This window comes from Orcinus orca, chromosome 6, assembly GCF_937001465.1.
Source record: "Orcinus orca chromosome 6, mOrcOrc1.1, whole genome shotgun sequence".
NCBI lineage: Eukaryota > Metazoa > Chordata > Mammalia > Artiodactyla > Delphinidae > Orcinus > Orcinus orca.
In genome coordinates, this window is record NC_064564.1 from 108738966 (window position 1) to 108761323 (window position 22358).

The following is a 22358-nucleotide window of genomic DNA, read 5'->3' on the forward strand; positions in this document are numbered from 1 at the left end:
GCTGTGCCATGTGTAAAAACTTTCGTTTGTTTATGTATTTATTTATTTATTTTGCGGTACACGGGCGTCTCACTGTTGTGGCCTCTCCCGCTGTGGAGCACAGGCTCCGGACACGCAGGCTCAGCGGCCATGGCTCACAGGCCCAGCCGCTCCGCGGCATGTGGGATCTTCCCGGACTGGGGCATTACCCGCGTCCCCTGCATCGGCAGGCGGACTCTCAACCACTGCACCACCAGGGAAGCCCTCCTTTCTTTATTTTCTTTATTTCTTTATTTATATTTTTGCAGTACGCGGGCCTCTCACGTTGTGGAGCACAGGCTCCAGACGCGCAGGCCCAGCGGCCATGGCTCACGGGCCCAGCTGCTCCGCGGCATGTGGGATCTTCCCAGACTGGGGCACGAACCTGTGTCCCCTGCATCGGCAGGCGGACTCTCAACAACTGCGCCACCAGGGAAGCCCCCTTTGTTTATTTTAATCCTTTTCACACTTCAAAGAAATGTGCTCTTTGTAGATAAGGCCTAGTCCTAGTTTTTACAATTGGAAGAACATGGTTCTTTTATCGTAAACCATATTCCCTTTTAGTTCATTCCTCTAAAGTGAAGAATTCTATTTTTTATAGTATCCCCTTCTCAAGTTCATGAATTGCTCAAGGTTTTGCAAGTGAAGCAACGAAATTTTTCCTTGTACAAGTATATAAGAATTTAAACTAATTTTTTGCAAGGTCAGGCTGTGCTTTGTGCCTTTTGCAGGACCCATGGTACTGGTTATAAGTTTTGTTTTTGTTTTCTAAAATTCTTCAAGTTTTTATCTTTAGGAAGCAGTTTCTCCAATGATATGCAAATCCCAAACCTGAATTATGAATGAATTTCTCAGAACCCCCAGTAATATATGAAAAATTTTCAATGTGACAAAAGGTGGGACTTCTTTTAAAAATATATTAAAACGTTATGAGGTGAATAGTATCTCTATAAAACTATAATTAAAAAAAAAACCTTATAGGTAAGGACAACATTTGAACATGAAATCAGATCTTTCCTCAGCAGAAATATGACTTTTTTTTTAACACCTTTATTAGAGTATAATTGCTTTACAATGGTGTGTTAGTTTCTGCTTTATAACAAAGTGAATCAGCTGTACATATACATATATCCCCATATCTCCTCCTTCTTGCATCTCCCTCCCACCCTCCCTATCCCACCCTCTAAGTGGAGAAAAATGACTTTTATTTGCTCAAAATATTAGTGTTTCTATTCATCATCTTGTTTCCAGACAGATGTATTTTCCTTCAGGAACTAATATTCTGTTTCCCTTCATTATGTTGATGTTATTGTTTAACCAGCTATATTGAGTGCCTATTACAACCACAGTGCTGGAGCTAGGAGGTCAAACACAAAAGCAATTAACATAAATCATGTGATAGTCTGGAAAAGCACAGTGGGAACCATCAAAAGGAGTGATTAATTCAGCCTGGGGGAATAGGAGAGTCTTTATCAGGAATATGATGTTTAAGATGGGTTCCAGAAAAGACCTCCCCAGGCATGGAAGAATGGCAGAGCGTTGTACTCATAGTACCATTAGAGACATGGAAGAACAAGGTTATGCAACATGTATGGCTAGCAAAAGTACACTTAGTTGATTTTTTTCTTTTATTGGCAAATCCTATTTTGGATATGTAATTATAACATTTTGAAGTCCTTTGAAATGTTTGGCCAAAAATTATTTCTTAAATATTTTTGGTGTGGCTACTCATAGAGATAATTTAAAGACATGAAGTATTTGGGCTTCCCTGGTGGCGCAGTGGTTGGGAGTCCGCCTGCCGATGCAGGGGATGCGGGTTTGTGCCCCGGTCCGGGAAGATCCCACATGCCGCGGAGCGGCTGGGCCCGTGAGCCATGGCCACTGAGCCTGCGCATCCAGAGCCTGTGCTCTGTAGCAGGAGAGACCACAACAGTGTACTGCAAAAAAAAAAAAGAAGACATGAAGTACTCTGTTTTTCTGGTTCCATGAAAATGGTGATATCTGTTTCTCGAATAGTAACCTGGTAGTTATTATTATAATTGACATTTTAAAAATTTGCTCTGAATTTTTTTGAGGGGAGAAACTACTTTAAATTTTTTTTTTACAGCAAGCTGTAATTTACATAGGCTAAAATACACAACTTTAAAGTGTACGGCTCCATTACATATGAATATACTGCTCTGATCATTACCAAAAGGAAGAATATATCCATCACCCCAAAAAGTTATTATTGTCCCTTTCTAGTCATAACCACTCGCTACACCACCCCTGAAAAACCAATACAGTAAGTCCCCTACATACGAACCTTCAAGTTGCGAACTTTCAAAGATGCAAACACGTTTGCATGTCCAATCATGTAAGTTAGTTCACGTATCTGGTGTACATTGTCACATGGTGCATCATGTACAAGTGGTTGTGCTTTTGTGTTCTTTACTGTACAGTACTGTATAGAGTACAGTAGTACAGAATCTTTATTTCAAGCCCAGGATGTCCAGAAGCCAGCATGAAAGCAGTGGTGATGTAGCTGATACTACTGTACTTTTCAAGGTACTGTACTATAAGGTTTAAAATGTTTTATTTTTTGTTTTTATTTGTTTTTTTATGTATTGTTTGTGTGAAAAGTATTATAAACCTATTACAGCACAGTACTGTATAGCCAGTTGTTTTAGTTGGGTACCTAGGCTAACTTTGTTGGACTTGGGAACAGACTGGACTTACAAAAGCGCTCTCGGAACAGAACTCGTCATATGTAGGGGACTTACTGTAATCTTTCCCTAGATTAGTTTTGATTGTTCTTGAACTTTATTTACAAACAATCATACAGTCATGCAGCATGTATTCATTTGTATTTGACTTCTTTTGGTCATCCATTTTGGGAGTGTATCAGTAGTTTGTTTTATATTTGTTTTCGTTTTTTTAATTGCTGAGAATATTCCATTGTATGAATATTTAAATCACACTTTAAAAAAATCTGTTCTGCTATTATAGATGTTTGTGGCTTTTTTTATTTCTCCCTGTTTTAGCTTTTATAAAGCTGCTGTGAACATTCTTGTGTTGTTTTTTGTTTTGTTTTTGTTTTTTGCGGTACGTGGGCCTCTCACTGTTGTGGCCTCTCCCGTTGCGGAGCACAGGCTCCAGATGCGCAGGCTCAGCGGCCATGGCTCAGGGGCCCAGCTGCTCCGCGGCATGTGGGATCTTCCCGGACCGGGGCACGAACCCACTTCCCCTGCATCAGCAGGTGGACTCTCAACCACTGCGCCACCAGGGAAGCCCTCTTGTGTATATGATAACAGGTGCTATGGTCTGACTGTGTCCCTTAAATTTCATGTTGAAACCTAACCACTATACCAAGGTGATAGGGAGGTGATTAGGCCATGAGGGCAGAACCCTCATGCTTGGGTTAGCATCATTATAAAAGAGTCTCGGGAAAGATCCTCCCCACCTTCCACCATGTGAGGATACAACTAGAAGTCGGCAGTGTGTAGCCCAGAAGAGGGCCTTCACCAGAGCCCAGCTGTGTGGCACTCTGATCTTAGACTACTAGCCTCCAGAATTGTGAGCAATAAAATTCTGCTGTTTATAAGCCATCCAGTCTGTGGTGTTTTGTTATAGAAACCCAGGCACACTAAGACAGTGCAATCTTTTATTCAGTTATTCTTCTATTGGTAGGCATTTATTTTGTTTCAAGTTTTTAGCCTCTAAATAGTGTTTACTAAACAATCTTACACATGTTCTAAATCTTTGACTTTTATTGAATAGTCTCAGTAGTGTGATTGTTGGATCAAAGGGTAATATGTTTTTTAAACTTGTTATTTAATTTTTGTATTTAATTTACTTATGTCCAGATTGCCTCTGTGAAAGGCCATATATGACAGTTCACAGTTCCACCAGCAATGTAGGAACGTACCTATTAACACATATCCCAAACAGTATTAGTTATCAGTGTAAGTTTTGCTGTCAGTGGATGTAAGTGATGCCAGTATGTCTTTAGTTTGCAGTTCCCTGACCACAAATAAATTTGAGCGATTTGCTCTTCCATCTCTTTATATTCTTTGTATATTTTTCTATTAACTTTAAGATGTCAGTTTCTAAGTACCTTATATAATTATATTCTTTGTAGCTTCATTATAAATATCTTTCTAGAATTTTAGATTTATATTAACTTTATGGTTTCATGCCATACGAAACACTTTCAATTTTTATGTAGAAAATTGCATCTTGGTTAAGATCTCTCCTACCTCTAGATTTTGTAAATATACTTTCCAACGTTTCCTTGTGATTTTTATTGTACGTGTTATATTTTTATGTCTTTAATCCATCTGGAATTTATTTTTGTACATGGCATATGATAGCAGTCCAATTTTACTTTCTCCCAGATGGATAACCAGTTGTGCTACTTCTATTTTCCTACTGAGTAGAACTGCCACGTTTGTTATATCTTAAATTCTCATATATGCTGGGATTGATTTCTAGCTTGTTCTATTTATTTATTTTTGTGTATTCCTATACCAATACTGTTTTGGTTAAAGAGGCTCTGAGTTATGTTCTAATATCCAGTAAAGCAAGTCTTTTTTTCACTGTTTCCTGTTTCATATTTTTCTTATCTATTTTTGCATATTTAATCTTCCATATAAACTTTAAAGTCATTTTCTCCAGTCTCACCATTATCCTGAAAAGTTATATAAGGATTCTAGTTTGAATTACATTTAATTCACATATTAATTTAGGTTATAAGATACATTGTTATAATGTCTTTACATCTGAGAATATGGTATGCCTTTCCACTTGTCAAGGTCTTATGTCTGTTGAAGACTTCAGAGTTGCCTTCATATATGTCTTGTTCCTCTTTTGTTAAATTTATTCCTAAGAATTATCTTAGAGTGTTGTCGCTATAGCAAATGGAATATTTTTTTTCTGATTTCCATTTCTAAGTAGCTAATTGCTACAACAGAGAATAGACATTAATTTTTTCTAATTCTCTATCCATCTACCTCTTGATATTTTGATTAATCCTCCTAATTTTATACTAGCATCTTTTAAGATTTTCTGGTATATGATAATAGCAGCAAAAACAGTTTCACTTCTTTTTTCACTGTTTATGCAGGCTACTAAATTTTCTTGTTTTTATATTTGATAGAAGCTTTAAGACAGTGTTTAATGATGGTGGTGATAGCATCCCTATTGAGTTCCTGATTTTAATTAAAATGGTCTTAGTGATTCAGACTTCTGGAAAGCATGCTATTCAGTTGTGGGGGTTTTTTGGTAATACTTTTTATTTTATTTAAGTGATTTTATTCTATCTCAGGCTTTGATTTTTTTTATTAGGAATGTCTACTGAAATTTTATGAAGGACTTTTTCAGCACTTAATAGTGAATATGATTTTCTTTAACTTGTTCTTGGAGTAGATACGTTATCAACATATGATAGGCTTCTTGATATTGAACTACCCTTGGCTTCATGGAATAAATTTCTGCAGACCAAATACTCCTGGATTTTTAGTTTTCTGTTCTTTCTGGTCTTTGACAGAGGGTTCCTCAACCCTAGTCTCTAGTTAGAACTTGTCAGGCACAGGGGAAAGAAGCCCTAAGTAATCCACAGGGACTCTTACGGGCTCTCTTACTCCCAGCTGTAAGACCTATAGCTATTTGGGTCTGGTAAATCAAGTAAATTGGAGTTGAGAATGGAGGGAAAAGAGGGTGCTTTCTGGTCTCCAGCTTCCAGAATCATCCTCTGGTCCTTCTTTCTTTTGGTTATTTTTCACCTTTTATATCAGTGACTATTTATTTTGCTTAGTACCAAAAATTTACATCAGAATGGCTTCCTTAACAGATTCTTTTAATAAATAAAAGAATAATGAAATAGCAGCGTGTTCTGATGTTTCTCTTTCCTTCCATCCAGTCAGCCTTGTGTTTTCTGAAACCTATTTGCATTGTTTTCGCTAGTGATTTTAGTGGCAAACCTCAGTGGTAACAGTCTTTTGCCATGAATTTCAAGTTTTTATCCAGAGCCACATAATCGATATTTACATTTCTGATTGTCCAAGGGAAGCCCTGGAGGCCCAGCCACATTTTACCAGTCTGGAAAAATAATTTAAATATCTAATTATAACTTCGTTTTAATTAAAAATCTCTTCCTGGTTGATTTGGTAATAGTCAAGGATTCAATAATATTTAATCATAAGAACCTCCTGTGGATACTAAACAAAAAGGGGATCAAGTTAGCAAAAAGATCACTGGCCATGAAGTTAGGAAGTGTCTGGGTACTAGTTTCAACTCTGCCACTGGCTTACATGAACTCAGATGAGGTTCTGACTATTTCCTTTTCTCTGCTGAAATGAGGTTGCTGAAGTAAATGGTTGAGCTTCCTTTAAGTTTCCTTTAAGCTTTAACATTCTGGAAAAATTAAATGGAATGTTTGAGTCCTGCCCCCAAAATAGCCTGTGATTCTACTGTTTCACAACTCAGTACTCTTGCTGTCTGATTCTGTAAGAAAACAATTGCCAGTGGACTTTCAGAACTTTATTGTCTGCTCCACTATAGCAGTTGCCATAGTAGGTCAGCTATAGACTGAATGTTCTTGGCTCCCCAAAATTCATATGTTGAAACCCTAACACCACCCCCACCCCCAACAATGTGATGGTGTTTGGAGGTGGGGCCTTTGAGAGGAGATTCAAGATTCAAGGGGCCTCTCAAGGGGGTAGAGCCCTCATGAATGGGTTTAGTATCCTTATAAAAAAAGATCATAGAAAGCTCCCTTGCCCCTTCTGCCATGTGAGGACACAGTGTAAGATGACTGTGGATTCTCACCAGACACCAAATTGCCAACACCTTGATCTTGGGCTTCCCAGTCTCTGGGACTATGAGAAATAAATTTATTGTTTATAGGCAATTCAGTCTATGGTATTTTTGTTATAGTATTTCTAATGGACTGAGATACTGTTCCTTTAAATTGTTATTTGTGAAAATAATTTTTAAGTCCCTATATCCCATCTTTGTAAATTCATGTACCCTCTGATGAGTTTCTGTAAGTCATACCTGTCCAGGCAGTTTTCAAGTTCTTTCTGAATTATAAGACTATAAAAACATAATTAGGTTTGGTCATATTAAATTTGCTGGTATCTGACAGTGTTTGATTTACAAATAGGCAATTTCACATGCATCAACCTAATAATTATGGGTGAATTAAACTGTTACCATACTAGGATTTTACTTGAAAGGTCTTCCCATCCAAAAACAAATGCCTGTTGTTTTATTAGGCATTTGTTGTTTAGTCAATCAGAAATACCTTTGAAAGCCTGCTTTGTGCCGGCCGTGTGTTAAGGTCTTATGGTTATGCCCATGAATAAAATACACCTGTTCTCTGGTTTGGGGGAATCTACAGTCTAATGAGGGAAACAGGCAATTAACTAACCATTTGGAATAAAGTTGCATGAGGGTTATAGAAAAGAAGATACATATTGTTGTGCAGCAAATGACAAGGACTTCTCATCTAAGGGTTCAAAAAGTTCTCTTGTTCAGAATTATCCGGGGAGGGGGATTGTGGTGGTAGGAGAGGGGGGCATGTGTGCATGGCATGTGTGATGTTAAAAGTCAAGGGGAAAAGCATGTTCTCAAGGGTGATAAAGAGCTTGGCAGTTTCAGAGTGTGAAAGTTGGTAAAGTCAGAGAAGGTAGGTAGGAGCCAGATCTTAGAAAGCTTAAATAAGGCATATTTAATATCTCAGGCAATAGGAAGTCATTTTAAGTAGGCAAATCATATATTCAGGTTTGGAAGGCAGTATGCAAAGTGATTTAGTGTGTCCATCTAAAGGTAGATTATCTTGATTCAAATCCTAGTTTTGTATTCAGGCCATTGACATTGGGCAATTTACAATTAAACCTTTTGTTTCCTATATGTAAAATGGGATAATAATAGTATCTTATTTGTAGAGTAGTTAGAATAGCTTAGATAGTGCATGAAAACACTTAGTACAATTCATAGCCCCTGGTAAGTATAAATTAACCACTTAGTTATTGTTATTATTTATATTATCATTGAGTTAGAACGGAGTAAGATTAATTGCAGCAAAACCTAGTAATTCAGGCAAGAGATAATTGTTACTTGGTTTGTTATTGTTATTATTTGTATTATTGAGTTAGAATGGAATAAGATAAATTGCAGCAAAACCTGTTAGCAATTCATGCAAGAGATAATTGTCACTTGGTTTGTTTCAGTGGCAGAAGGGATAGAGAAAGAGGTAACTTCTTGAGAGAAATTTCACAGGTAGAAAGAATCCTTGGCACTTGGTGATTGAATGAATGTGCGAGATGAGGGAGAGGGAGGGGAATTAAATTGGGTTTGGAATGACATCGATATAAATACACCCACATCAGCTGAACTAAAATAATTAAATAAATCAACATTTAAAGCTCATTTTTACTAAATAATAAGTGATAGATAATACCCAGAAGTGAATCTTACGAATTTGAAGCACTGAGATTGATCCTTTTCCATCTATAATAGATAAACTGCTGAGGAGGCTGGGAGAAGAATAAATGTAATTTGAACAATCTTTTCTCTTTTTCGTTTGGTGTTTCCTTTCTCTTTTTGCCATTTTTCATTTTTAGTTCTGTGATTTGGTTATTTTAATTTTTTAGTGTTAGGTTGAGCCATATAGAAGTTTCCATTTTTGTAGATCAGAAAATATTTAACCAGAAATGAAATGGTTAAATATTAACAATTTCACATGGTTCATCTAGTTATATTCTCATTCTGTAAAAATTTTTAACTGGAGCTGTAGGTGTCTATTTTGAATTAAATTGAGTACCAAGGCCATCTGAAGGAATGTTGCAGTGATGGCATAAGGACGAGTGGAGCTGAGCCCCATGAAGTAGGTGACTTAACCTGGCATCATCTATTCAGTGTGGCTCTGGGAGGGCATCATATGGCCAGGTTTTTTGTTAGCTTTACCAAAAGGGACATGTTATATATTACTTTGGCTTTTTTTTTTTTAACCTGATTGTAAAAAATAGCACATAGAAATTAGCAAATTCACAAAACATAGAAAACCATAAAGAAGAAATTAAAAATCACTTGTAATCCCACTATCCAGTGAAAAGTAGAATTGATTTTTAATGCATTTTCTTCCAGTCATATATACAGAAATACTCTTTTATTAAAAAAAATCATGTGACTGCATTATTTTTAAAGGTAAATGTATGTATAGATTTTTATGAGGACATAGATTTATTGCTCCCCCTTGTCATTAGTAATTTGTCTCCTCTGGAGAAAATGGTTTCCTTTAATCCAAAACAAAACATTTAACTTTTGACTGATTATTTTCTTTAATTCCTAGTATGAATATTTTGATTATAGCTCCTAGAGTGCTTTTACTAAAATAGAAACAAAACGGAAAGAACTACTATTGTACTAATGGTATTGTAACAGTTTGTGGTTTTCGTTGCATTTTTATAACATTTTAAATTCTTTAAAATTATCAGTTAATATATTACCTGTTTTTATCATTGTAACTGTCTAGTTTCATACATGAGAAACCTGAGATGGAATAAGAATAAGTTACATGCCCAAATTTACAAGTAGTTAAAAAAGCCTGGACTCTTGACTTTGGTGAATGGTTTTTCCATTTATTGAAATACAACTCTCAGGAATCATTCTTTTTTTAATTCAGTATTTATTAAGCAGTCAAAACATGGAAGTTCAAAAATAAAGTCTATGTCAAATATATAGAATACTGAGTAACCTGGTTTGGCTGGAGGGCAAGGTATTTGGGGGTTTCGGTATAGTGAGATCAGACTGGAAAGGCAATAGGAGCCATTGAGTCTTCTTGAATAATGGAGTTCATAATAACAATAATGAAGCATGTGCTATTGGATATTTTAACAAGGCAGAAATGAATAGATTAGAAAAAGGAACAAGACTAGAAGTCCAGACAGTATTTAATGATAGCCTAAAGTATTAAAAACTAAAAGGAGGAAATGAATTTGAGAGCCATTATAGAAATAGATTCATAAGATGTGGTAACTAAGAATGGTATATTAAGGGAGAGAGTGGTCAAGATGATTTCTGAGTTCATACCTGAGTGCCCGGGAAAATGTGAGGAAAAAAGTAAAAGAGTCTTATTTGGTGGGAAAAAATGTATTTAATTTTGGTTATGCTGTGGTTGAAGTCTCTATATGACATCCAGGTAGATGTGTGACTAGCAGGCAAATTGTAGAAGGAAAGGGAACTCAGGAGTGAAGTCAAGTTTTGAGACATAGGCAGAGAAATTATTTGTCTAGTGGGAATAATTAGTGCCATACCATCTTTCCTTCTTGCCTTACATATGTATAGCCTCAATGTATTTGAGGAAGGCAGGGCAGCAAAGTGTCGAAATAACTGTCATTGCCCTTAGAACTGGGCAGTCACAATAAGAGAGGGCACCTTAGGATTCAGAAGAGCCCCAGCCTCAAGCAATGCAGTAGGACTGGTGGGAAAACACAGACTATTTAGGAAGGTTGTTTGAGGTTGTGTGAGAAGAAAGTAAAGTTATATACCCCCTGTGTACTAAGTATTGGTAAGCCTTTTGTATACACTATCTGCTTTATTTCTCACCAACGTCATGAAATAGGGAGTGTGATCCTCATTTTACAGATGATGAAACTGAGGCTAAGAGAGGCTAAGTAATATTAGAGCAAGGAAGCAAGGATTTGAGCCAGATGGGTGTTCAGTGCCATGGGTCTTTTTGCTGTGCCACACTTTGCCATCTTTTCCAATAAGACCTGTCAATTACAGCTATCAAGCTTATGCTCAGTAGGTTTTTTGAGTTCCTTGCCTTCGTGTAGTAAGCACAGCGCTTCAGATCTTAAAATGTAATTGAGTGACCATTGCCTGCAATGAGAAAGCATGTATGTGAAACAGATGAAAAATGAAAGTTGGATCACATAACATATATCTCCATCCAGGTGTGCAGACCTTCTGGAATGTTTACAAATGTCAACATTTGTTTATTTTATTTTACTCTACTGAGTTATGTGAAACTTTACTTAGAAGGATGAATTGAGAGACCAAAGATACCTGGAGGAAAAGACAATAAAAATACACATTTCTAATTAACTAAAAATTGTCATAATTTGACACTCCCAATTAGCTGAAAATTGTCATCACTTATGACATCACCTGAAGAGCCACAATAAAATCCCAATTTGCCTTGTGTTAAGTAAGCACAAACAAGATTGTATATTCTAAGATACAAAGCTAGTTTGTACCATGAAACTTCCTGCAATTTTCAAACCTGGGTGGAAGTGGGTGCATTTTCTTGTCCATCTTTTGTTTGTATATTTGTGTACCACTTCTCAGCAAACTAGAAGCAAGTAATGGCATCTCAAAACGATAGGATAGTGTCAAATACAGGAACAATGTAATTCCTCTTTGTGTGTGCTGTTTCTGCAATATTCAGAGTAGATGGGATTTTCTTTATTTTTTCTCTTGAAAACCTAATTTTTGTTTGTTGTTTTGGTCACGTTTCTTAAAATAGATCCATATTTAGTGAATCATGAGAGAAAATTAATGCTAAATATGTAGCCTTCTAGCTAGAACTTCTTGTGCTGAATTGTGATTCCTCAGTTGTCACGCACTGTTAACACACTTTCATTCTTTAACATTGCTCTTTGTTCTATGGGAAATGCTACAAGAAAGTAGGAATTTCCTCTCACCATTACCCCTCTGGCAGTGTGTTTCAATCTAATTCCTGGCTTGCTGTCTGTCCTGCTTACTACCTCTTCTCCTTACTAGCAGTCTAAATTCTGCTTCATCTACTAAGAGGGGGATTCCAGACAGACGAGGAAACAGCCTGCAAACACTGCCCTGCAGGCATATTAAGTTATTCCCCCACTGTGCAGTCTGGAAATCAGGGAGCACCTCTCTGGCAATGAATTCTAATGAGCTGCTAAAGATGCCGGAGTGTGTGCGCACACAGGCGTTTTCTTTCCCCTCCCCCGCCTCTTCCTTTTCCCAAGCCCCTCTTCTCCCTATGTCCCCTCCTACTCCTTTATCCCCTCCCTCTGTGTCTCATTTCTGCAGTAAACGGGGCTGAGGCACATTCCTGCTTTGCAAGGCTTTCTGTTAAGGTGTTCTGTGGCTTTTGTTTGGATCGCAGCATGCTGAGTTACAGGTAATACTCTGAAATTGAGCTAGACAGATCAATGCTGTTGAAATTTTTCTAAGAGGCAAAATATTACATTGGAATCAATGAAGAAAATAAGTTATCTTGGCTAATTTTATTCATGGTAATTAAATTCTATAAGCAGATTCCTCTTCTTCCCCGAAAAGCTCAAATGAAAGGAAATGGGGTTAGATTGATCTGACTTGCGATTGATTTTATGTTGATCATGAAAGCTTGCTGTTGCTGCGCCTCCTCTGTAGAGTAAGGACCAATTATGTGGGGTGCTACTGAGGGTAGCCGTGAATAGTTGTACTGGGTGGGGTGGGATAGAGTGGGAGGGGTGATACCAGCTCGAGCTAGCCAGGTTCTTGATTAGGGCATTGGATGCAAAATGTAAAACGCTCTTTCCTTTTCTTCTATCAGCTGTTCAGAGGAGACTCATTACAACTCCTGCTGAAGTCCTAATCTTCCTCCCTTCCCTTCTGCCCCTACCCCGTACCCTCATTGGCCTGAAGACATTGTACAGAGTTTGCCTTACTCCCCTGGTGCTATGTGTATGGTAAACCTGGTACTATGGCCGCATCTCGGACTGGCCAGACAACTGCTGCTGGTTCTCCCTATTCCAAGAAGGATTTAAAGGGGAATTGCACTGCAGGCAATGCATCAGAGCAGCAGCATCGGGAGCTTGGGGACTAAGGCTCCTCGGGCATTATTACAGACACACAGAGCTGACCGCAATGACAGCAGCTGCTCCTTTGAACTGTTGGCAGCAGCCAAGCGGCAGCATGAAGTGAGAGATCACTCCTGAGCTCAAGATGAACTCTACCTTGGATGGTAATCAGAGCAGCCACCCTTTTTGCCTCTTGGCATTTGGCTATTTGGAAACTGTCAATTTTTGCCTTTTGGAAGTATTAATTATTGTCTTTCTAACTGTGTTGATTATTTCTGGCAACATTATTGTGATTTTTGTATTTCATTGTGCACCTTTGTTGAACCACCATACTACAAGTTATTTTATCCAGACTATGGCATATGCTGACCTCTTGGTTGGGGTAAGCTGCCTGGTCCCTTCTTTATCACTCCTCCACTACCCGCTTCCAGTAGAGGAGTCCTTGACTTGCCAGGTATTTGGTTTTGTAGTATCAGTTCTGAAGAGTGTCTCCATGGCCTCTCTGGCCTGTATCAGCATCGATAGATATATTGCCATCACTAAGCCTCTAACCTATAATACCCTGGTTACGCCCTGGAGACTGCGTCTGTGTATTTTCCTGATTTGGCTATACTCCACCCTGGTCTTCCTGCCTTCCTTTTTCCACTGGGGCAAACCTGGATATCATGGAGATGTGTTTCAGTGGTGTGCGGAGTCCTGGCACACCGACCCCTACTTCACCCTGTTCATCGTGATGATGTTATATGCCCCAGCAGCCCTCATTGTGTGCTTCACCTATTTCAACATCTTCCGCATCTGCCAACAGCACACAAAGGAAATCAGCGAAAGGCAAGCCCGCTTCAGCAGCCAGAGTGGGGAGACTGGGGAGGTGCAGGCCTGTCCTGACAAGCGCTATGCCATGGTCCTGTTCCGAATTACTAGTGTATTTTACATCCTCTGGTTGCCATACATCATCTACTTCTTACTGGAGAGCTCCACTGGCCACAGCAACCGCTTCGCATCCTTCTTGACTACCTGGCTTGCTATTAGTAATAGTTTCTGCAACTGTGTCATTTATAGTCTTTCCAACAGTGTCTTCCAAAGGGGACTAAAGCGCCTCTCAGGGGCCATGTGTACTTCTTGTGCGAGTCAGATGATAGCTAAGGACCCTTACACAGTTAGGAGCAAAGGCCCCCTTAATGGATTTCATGTCTGAAGTGGTTCAGATATTGGGTCACTGTGGTGTGTGTGTGTGTGTGTGTGTGTGTGTGTGTGTGTGTGTGTGTTTCCTTTTTATCTTTTTGTATTTCTAGTTCACTGGGAAATATGGGACAAAATAGTTTGACTCTAAGCAATAGTTAACAAATGATCCATCCAAAATACCTTTTAAGTTTGCAGAAATGATTTTTTTTAATGCTTTCGAATGAGAAGAATCAGGACCACGAAGATAAATTGCTCTTCGTTCCTATTTCCATAATGTCATGGAAATGACTGTATTTAATTCTCAGACTTAAAATGAATAAAGCCATATCTAACACCTCTCTCCAGCTGGCATGACTGAACCTGGGTGTGAAAAGCGTCAGCATTTTTAAAAGTCATCATTTTCTTGTTGCTTTTCTGGGTTCTTTCCAGCTGTTTGAGCTTCATGTACAATTGATTTCTTTTAACAGGAAATATTAAAATACAGTGATGAATTAACAGGGTTTTAAAATTTTCTTTACATCTGTCAAAGTGTAACTACCCTGCAGGTTTCCACACTGTCATTCAGAAAGTCAAATGTTTTATGTCTTAGTCTCTTGAGAGAATTCTCAATACAGTGAATAATGTGAAAACTTAAAAATTAATTTAAAATTTGGGGGGACTTCCCTGGCGGTTCAGTGGTTAAGACTTTGCCTTCCAATGCAGGGGGTGTGGGTTCAGTCCCTGGTTGAGGAGCTAATATCCCACATGTCTCATTGCCAAGAAACCAAAAAACATAAAAGAGAAGCAATATTATAACAAATTCAGTAAAGACTTAAAAAAAAAAATGGTCCACATCAAAAAAAAAATCTTAAAAAATAAATTTAAAAAAATAATAAAATTTTTGCATTGAACCATGAAGCAAAAGTGCAGTCAAATCATATAATTTATAGAAAAACTAAGCTGTATTTTATGCCATGCTTCACTGAGACCTAAACAAATATGTATACTGAAAGTGATTGTGTTGTAGTATTTTTGCCCAAGCCTTTGTGTATGTGTGTATTGAGAATATTTGAATTGAGTTAGATTTCTCTTTTACAGCAAAATGCATTTAAATAAGCTGAAAAATAATTAAATGATAGGCTGATGGCTGCCGTTTTTATAATGGTGAAAATACATTGAAAAGTGTCTTTAGTCTTCTCTGCTCTTTTTAGCTAGAGACTTTCTGAAATACTAGAATATCAGGAAGAAAGGTCCTAGGCAACTGAGTCAGAAAATACAATGTACATTTAGCTAGTTCATTTTTAAAATAGGAGGGGTTGATTGAGATGGTCTCTTTGTGATTAAATGGTATCATCTAATAAAGTAGTAACTAATTCTTTTTAAAAGCATTCTTTCAGTTAGTGTTAAGGAATCCATATTTGAATGAGAGAAGGAGAAATTCTAATTCTCTCTCTATTGCTATTCTCTTTCTGGGAAAAAAAATCCTTGGAATACTGTTCCTTTCCTAAATAGGCTTTTTTTTTTTTTTTAAGCCAAAGTACTAGCAAAATCTGTAGAATTATTAATTGAGAGTGCTGTGTATCTGTATGTAGAGTGATGTTTTGTTCCTAAAAGTAATTATGTTTAGAGTGAGAGGTTTATTTTTCTAAAAGGAGAGAAGGATTTCCCAGCAGCTTCAAGCATGAAAGTATTTCCTCTGCTCTTCTACTGGTTTTAATGTTTTAGAAGTCTTCAGGGAACTTGTATGATCTCTGCCTTTGGCTAGATGTTGTAATCTGAATGTGACAGTGGTGTTCAGTGAGATTGAAGATAGAAGAAAACCAAGGGAAATGTGGATTTTTGAGTCCAAGGAAGGACATAGATATTTATAAAACAGGCAGATATGCTTTGGTTTTCCATCATCATATTAGAAAACCTCCTACCCCCTTTTAAAATAAAAGATGGCATTCTTATGATTTTAGGTTTTAGAGATTGATTTGATTTTAACCTCAAATGTATTCTACTTAAACATTTTTATTTTAAGAGAACAAGTATGAATATAAGCATTTAAACTTCAGATTCTGAGTTCTTCCCAAAAGCTTGCTTGCTCTTTATATTTAGTATTAGAAAATTTGATTCTAAGTTGTTTCAAAATTTAGAACTCATATTGGAATTGCACGTTATGTTAGCAGTGGCTTTGTTAAGTTGCCATTTGAAGTAGAAAACCTTTTCTGTTAGATTCTGAAAAAAAGCTGTATACAATTCCCCTTTATTTAAGTGGCACAGATCTAAGAAAACAAAATTCCCTTTTTTTCATATATATCAGAGAATGTAACCTGTCCAGATTTGCACAGTTTGCTTGTCAATTTTTAGTTCAGATATGGGACTCATGAAGATTAATTTTTATGGAAAACTGATGTTAAATCAGTAGATTTTTTGTGTGCGTGGGGGTACTGAGCCCTTTTAATTTTTTCTTGCAGTAGGGTTCCATTTTAGAGAAAACAAAAGTTTTTGGAAAAGATTTTGTGGGAATGTTACGGAAATGAGGAAATCTCTGTTTAATTTTCTGGAAATGGCTAATCAAGCTGAGCTTTCAATGACTGGAAGGCAACAACTCTTTTAATAAGAGCTTTTGTTAGTAGATTTTTATATTTTTGCCCTAGTACCAAATTTAGATGCCAGAGGGTTTTTTTTATTGGTTTTTTTTTTCACGTTAGAACCTCTCAGCCTAAAACTAAAGTAGGAACTAAGTAGATATAGTAACTTTAAAGAAAAATAAAGCATTCCTCCCCAGCTGATACTTAATATCAGATGTCTTTCCAGTTTATCTTGTAGTCATTGGACTTTATAAACTCTAACGTTTCTTCCAGGTATCAATTCTATTCTCATATTTCATTGTCTGTACTGCTTTAAAATTTTTGTTTTCTTGTGGTGTGTGTATCCTGGGGAGAAGGGTTGTGTTTGAATGCAATCATACAATCTTCTGTGGCTGGGGGCAGTTTCTATGTGGTGCATTTGGAGAGTTTGTATTTAAGTAACCTTTTCATCCTTGCATATTTAGTGCAACATTTAATGACGTTTTATTTAAATACCAATCTGACTAGTTCAGAATGAGAAAAAGTATATTTTTAGAGTCAGTTACCTTAGGCTTTGACAAGACAGCCCATTTAACTTTATATAGTATATGGCTGATATCAGAGGAAGCATAAGCTTTTGGTGACTGTGTTGAAATTATTTCACAGTAAATTTTAAAATAAGACTATAGTAATTGTTATATTTGTAATTAGTTGTGTTTTTATACAATGATTTCAGTGAAGGTGTGTTTTTTTCCTCTTAGAGCGGAAAAGCAATTACAAAAGGACAAGTGCTCCACTTTAATGAAAGAATTATCTTTCACCAGAATGGATATTTGAATTTTTCATGGACCTGTTGGCTTTAACCCTAAATTCCATTTTGGAAAGAGTTTTATTTAAGGTTTATTGCTGGATAAATATGTTTTTGAGCCTTTTATAGTGGCTTTCCCTTTTTACTTGAATAATGGTCTCAGTATTTTAAGGATTGGGAAAACTTGAATTTTTGTACTATTAAATGCATTTACTGTTCACCTCTTTGAACTTGAAAATGAAGCAACAGGGTTACAAGTTCCCAGATGGTAGAGTGATTTCTGGGAGTTTCCTCAGCTTTGCAGGTTTGATTAAAACATCTGCCTTTGATGGCTTTGTAGGAATTTTACTGACTGTGTTTTTGAATCATAAAAGATTTGTGAAATAAATTATTGGCAAACCAGAATTTCTTGCTATATGAGGAAATTTGGGGAAGTTTAAGGATGGGGGAGAATCATGGAACTATAAACTTTTTTTAAAGTCTTCATAAGTCATTATTTGTGTTGATTTTTGCATAATTTTTCCATTTCAGGTTACTAAATATTTTATATTAAATGTACATATTATTAACGTATTTTGCAGACCCAAGGAATATTCTAGACATTTCTTATGGCTGTAAATGAGTCACTTGGCTTTTCTTCAAAATTTGGATGATAATGGAATCATGATATGTAAAATGAACTTTGAACTGCGAATCTAGGTTTCTGTTACTAATTAACTCGTTTTGTAAGGGCTGGTCGCTTCTCTAAGCACTTAATTTCTTCTATTTATAATAATCCTTTCATCCTTCACAGGGTTACTTTGAGGATTGAATTAGATAACGGATGTAAGAGAACTTTGTAATATGTAAAGTGCTTTGAAAATAAAAATGATTACTGTTATTTGTATCTGCCATAGCTTTACATCTAAGGAAGCTGCATATAATGTGGCGCTCCCCCCCATAAGATCTTTGAAGGTCAATGCTAGGTGACTATTCCATGCTACTTAGCAATCCCAAAATAACAGTAACTTTAAATTCAACATAAAACTGTTACATTTACTCTCTTTACTTGTTTCCAAAGTCTCTAAAGGCAGGGACAATGTCTCTTCATACCTTTAACCCCCAAATCTAACATAGGACCTGGCTTAGAGCAGAAGTTTTAGTAAGTTTTACGGAGTTAATGAATGAGCCTTTCTAATTATTACTTCTAGTCACTATTATTCTTCTAGTCATTATAGAGCAGTGATGTTCAAAGGGTAGTCCAAAGCCCATAAGCAGTTTTTCATTTGATCAAAGCCATTCTAGACTGTATATAATAAATATCTCTTTTCAGTACCAAGAGACTACTGTGGGAATGTGTGTGCTTTATATGCTAGGTAACTTTACTCCTGGAAACTGTGTAGCCTCGGCCCAGGGAACTTCAGGCAGTGCTGTCAAACTGCCAATTTCTCACAGCATGGGTAAGATCTTGGCTCTAGATGCAGATAAGATAGGCTGTAAAAATCAGTCACTATGAAAGAGGAGCAATAGAATAGGATAGCTTGGTGAAAGAAATGGCTCTAATTCTTTGGTTTTGCTTTTTCTTTCAGTCTTTACCACTTTTCTAGCTCTATCTTCCCTTTCTTTCTTTTCTTAACACACTGTTGGTCATGTATTCAGAGTGAAGTGCTTATCATACTGCTATAGGGTATGGAAAATTGTATTATGCAATGACTGGCTTTTTGGAAAAGTTTAAGAAGCAATCAGGAAGCGCTTATGTAGCAAGCTCTACTAGATGCCAGGTAGTATAGCTAGCTGGCCTCAGAGATTTAAAGAAGGATCACATGATTCCTTTCTTATGGAACTTTATAGTTTTCAGATGTTTCATATGGAAAAATTCTGTGATCTGTCTTTCAAAAAGCTTCACAGAGTGACTTTATCAGGAGGAATTTACCAAGGCCTACTGGTGGGACAGTTGGCACACCATGGGTCTGTTTCTTGGGTGGGTTCATTATGCCAGTATATAAAATCATAATGTCACTTCATTAGTTTAAAATAAGAAATCATTGTTGGCAATAGGGAGCAGTCTTTCTCTATTGGTAGATCTTCATGGGAAGCCAAACCATATTCAGAATGTTGCTTAGTGAGGATGGAATCTTAGAATATGGTTCTGTAATGTGAAAATTTACTGGTATAAGACTGAGCCTGATGTTCCATCTCTGAAATCAGAAAACCTGGTCATTGGGATCCTAATAAAAGTTGAAATCATCTGTGCTTCCAGTACTGACCAACCTACCTTCTAATTGACATATTATTTCTTTAAATTAACTTCTTTTGTTACTTTTAGTAAAATTCCTTGCGTGTTTTAACAGTCTTACAAGCTTGCTAACTCATTCTCTCTCTTTTTGGTGGTTTTATATATCACTTTTACCATGAAACATTGTTTTCTGATGTAGTATTCAAAGGGTGGCCTTACTACTTTGTTAGTTTGGGGAAGCAACTCATCTTGGTTTTCATGGAGTGAATATATACTGTGTAGTTGGAAAAGCAAGATATATGAAAATACCTATAAAAATTAACAGTATCAGTCAGGTAATTAGATTAGAGACATTAAATTTTTGAAAGTCAGATCATCCACAAAGGAGATAGGGAGGGACATTTGAGCTGTAGAAGACCTTAGAGATCATTTGGTCTGATTCTCTCTTTTTATAGTCAGGAAACCAGTCCAGTGGCCACACAGCCATTTATGATAATACCCAGACTTCCTACTTCCTAATCTATCATCCATTCCTATTATATCTTGTTGCTTTTGCAGAGGAGTGGGAGTTTGCCTTCACTCAGCCAAGCCCTGAATAAGACTTAAATAGGCTGATATGAGGTGTTTGTTCTTGTGTGTGTAATTTTATGTGTAGAAAGCATTATGGGCAATGATATAAATGTTAACTGAGGCTTGTTATGTTTCAGAAGAATTTTATAAACTTTGTCCTGTTTAATCCTTCTGATGCTCTATGAGCTAGTGACTATTATTAACCCCATTAAAAAGATGAGAAAACTGAGATTGAGTTGCCAGAGACAAACAGTTAATAAGTGGAAGATCTGGGATTCAAACCCAGGTCTTTCTGACTTCAGAGCCTACATTCTTACCTCACATAATTCTCACGGAAACCTATCAGGCAGTTTTTAAATTTTTTTTATAACTCTGTTTTACAGGTGAGGAAACTTAGGCTTAGAGAGATTAAGAAACTTTTGTCAATATATCAACTAACTCCCATACTTGGAAAATATGTGACAGACTTCCTACTAAATATAGCAGATTTAGTATGCATATTTATTTCTGTTAACTCCACTATAAAGAATGACAAAAGTATAATACATATGGACAAAGAGAAGAGCAGAGCTGATGGCAGATGAATGAAGCTAACAAAATTTGGGGTTATGGAAACCCAGTGGACAAGTGGTAACTGACTCAGCAGAATTGACAAAGCTGAATTTGGGGGAGGGGCAGAGAGGATCTGCCAGTAAACCCAGTAAATATGTGGGAATTAGACTTCTGATATGCCTCTCAGGCAGAGAGTAGTATGAAGCTGAAAACTGAAGAATTGTTAGAAAGTTTATTGAAGGCACGTTTAGATACCGTCACTCATCCCCCCACCCCCACACTCCTCCACTGTACACCACCTTGATCCCCATCCAAGTTAGCCCTAGCAGACCAGTGGTTTTTCAGCATCCCAGCAGAAGATGGGAGACTTACTCTTTGGAGTTTGAACCACAGGCGTTCTGGATGCCAGGCATAGCTGAGAATGGGACTGAGACACCTTGTTGAAAACAAGAGTATCAAGAGAAAGTCTGCTTATTAAATAATCAGTTTCCCTTTCCCACTACACTCCCAGAATGCTCTTAGCCTTAAACCTTCTAAGCAGGAGATAAGAGGAGTCTAGTCTGGGGGCCAGTATCTAAGGGCTCTCAGTTCCGACAGTCCCTGCCCAGTCACGTTAAGTTGATGCCCATCAGTCAGCGAATCCTACCCATGCATATAGAGCTTCCAATTAGTTTTTTGTTCCTTATCTTTTAATATCAACAGTTAACCAGAGAAAGTCTTATGAATAGACTTGAGAAAATGTATTATGAATGCACAGAGCCCAAAACAAATCAGAGGGAACAGAAACAAGTCATAGAAGAAAACTTCAAAAAAAAAACCCAGTATTTGTAACTAATATTTTCAGAGAAGATTTTGCATCCATTAAGGAAAAAAGGATGCCATAAAAAAAAAAGAGAACAAGAAAGCTTTTGAGATTAAAAATATAATCAGACATTTTTAAAAATTAGAAAAGTTGGAAGATAAAATTGAGGTAGAGCAGATAGTGAAACAAAAGACAATAAAGGAGGTAAAAAGCAAGACAATTAGAGGCGTGATCAAGGAGGCCCAATGTCTGAATAACATGATTTTCAGAAACAGAATAGAGAAAAAGAATGGAGAAATTCTCAGATATCACAAGAGAAGTTTATGGAACTGAAGGATATGAGTTTCCATAATGAAAAGGACCAATCAGCTTAGTGTAATAAAAAGACTTTGTGATGGCAAATCATAAAATTTCAGGACACTGGAGATAAAGAAAAACCTAAAAGCTTCTTGGTCTGGAATAGGGATGGGATAGTAGAAGCATCCTAAGTACAGAGATCTGAATAGCATTGTACTTTCTACCACAACGAAGCAAGAAGATAATTGGGAATAAATTCAAACTTAAGAAGTGATTTTTTTATTAAAATTTTATTTATTTATTATTGGCTGCATTGGGTCTTTGTTACTGTGCACGGGCTTTCTCTAGTGGCGAGCAGGGGCTTCTCTTGTTTTGGAGCACAGGCTCTAGGCGTGTGGGCTTCAGTAGTTGTGGCATGCGGGCTCAGTAGTTGTGGCACACGGGCTCAGTAGTTGTGGCACGCAGGCTCTAGAGCACAGCCTCAGTAGTTGTGGTGCACGGGCTTAGTTGCTCTGCGGCATGTGGGATCTTCCTGGACCAGGGCTCGAACCCTTTTCCCCTGCATTGGCAG

General features: G+C 37.1%; 2 protein-coding genes across 5 annotated transcripts in view; both read left to right on the forward strand.

Annotated features, from left to right (window-relative positions):
• RABGAP1 (RAB GTPase activating protein 1) overlaps nucleotides 1-22358 on the forward strand; it is a 159455-nt gene that overhangs the window by 78856 nt on the left and 58241 nt on the right. The window lies entirely within an intron of this gene.
• Nucleotides 1955-21690, forward strand: GPR21 (G protein-coupled receptor 21). Its single transcript, XM_004269246.3, has 2 exons — nucleotides 1955-12166; nucleotides 12581-21690. Exon 2 carries the CDS (start codon nucleotides 12973-12975, stop codon nucleotides 14020-14022), a length of 1050 nt encoding a protein of 349 aa, XP_004269294.1. The 5' UTR covers nucleotides 1955-12166; nucleotides 12581-12972; the 3' UTR covers nucleotides 14023-21690.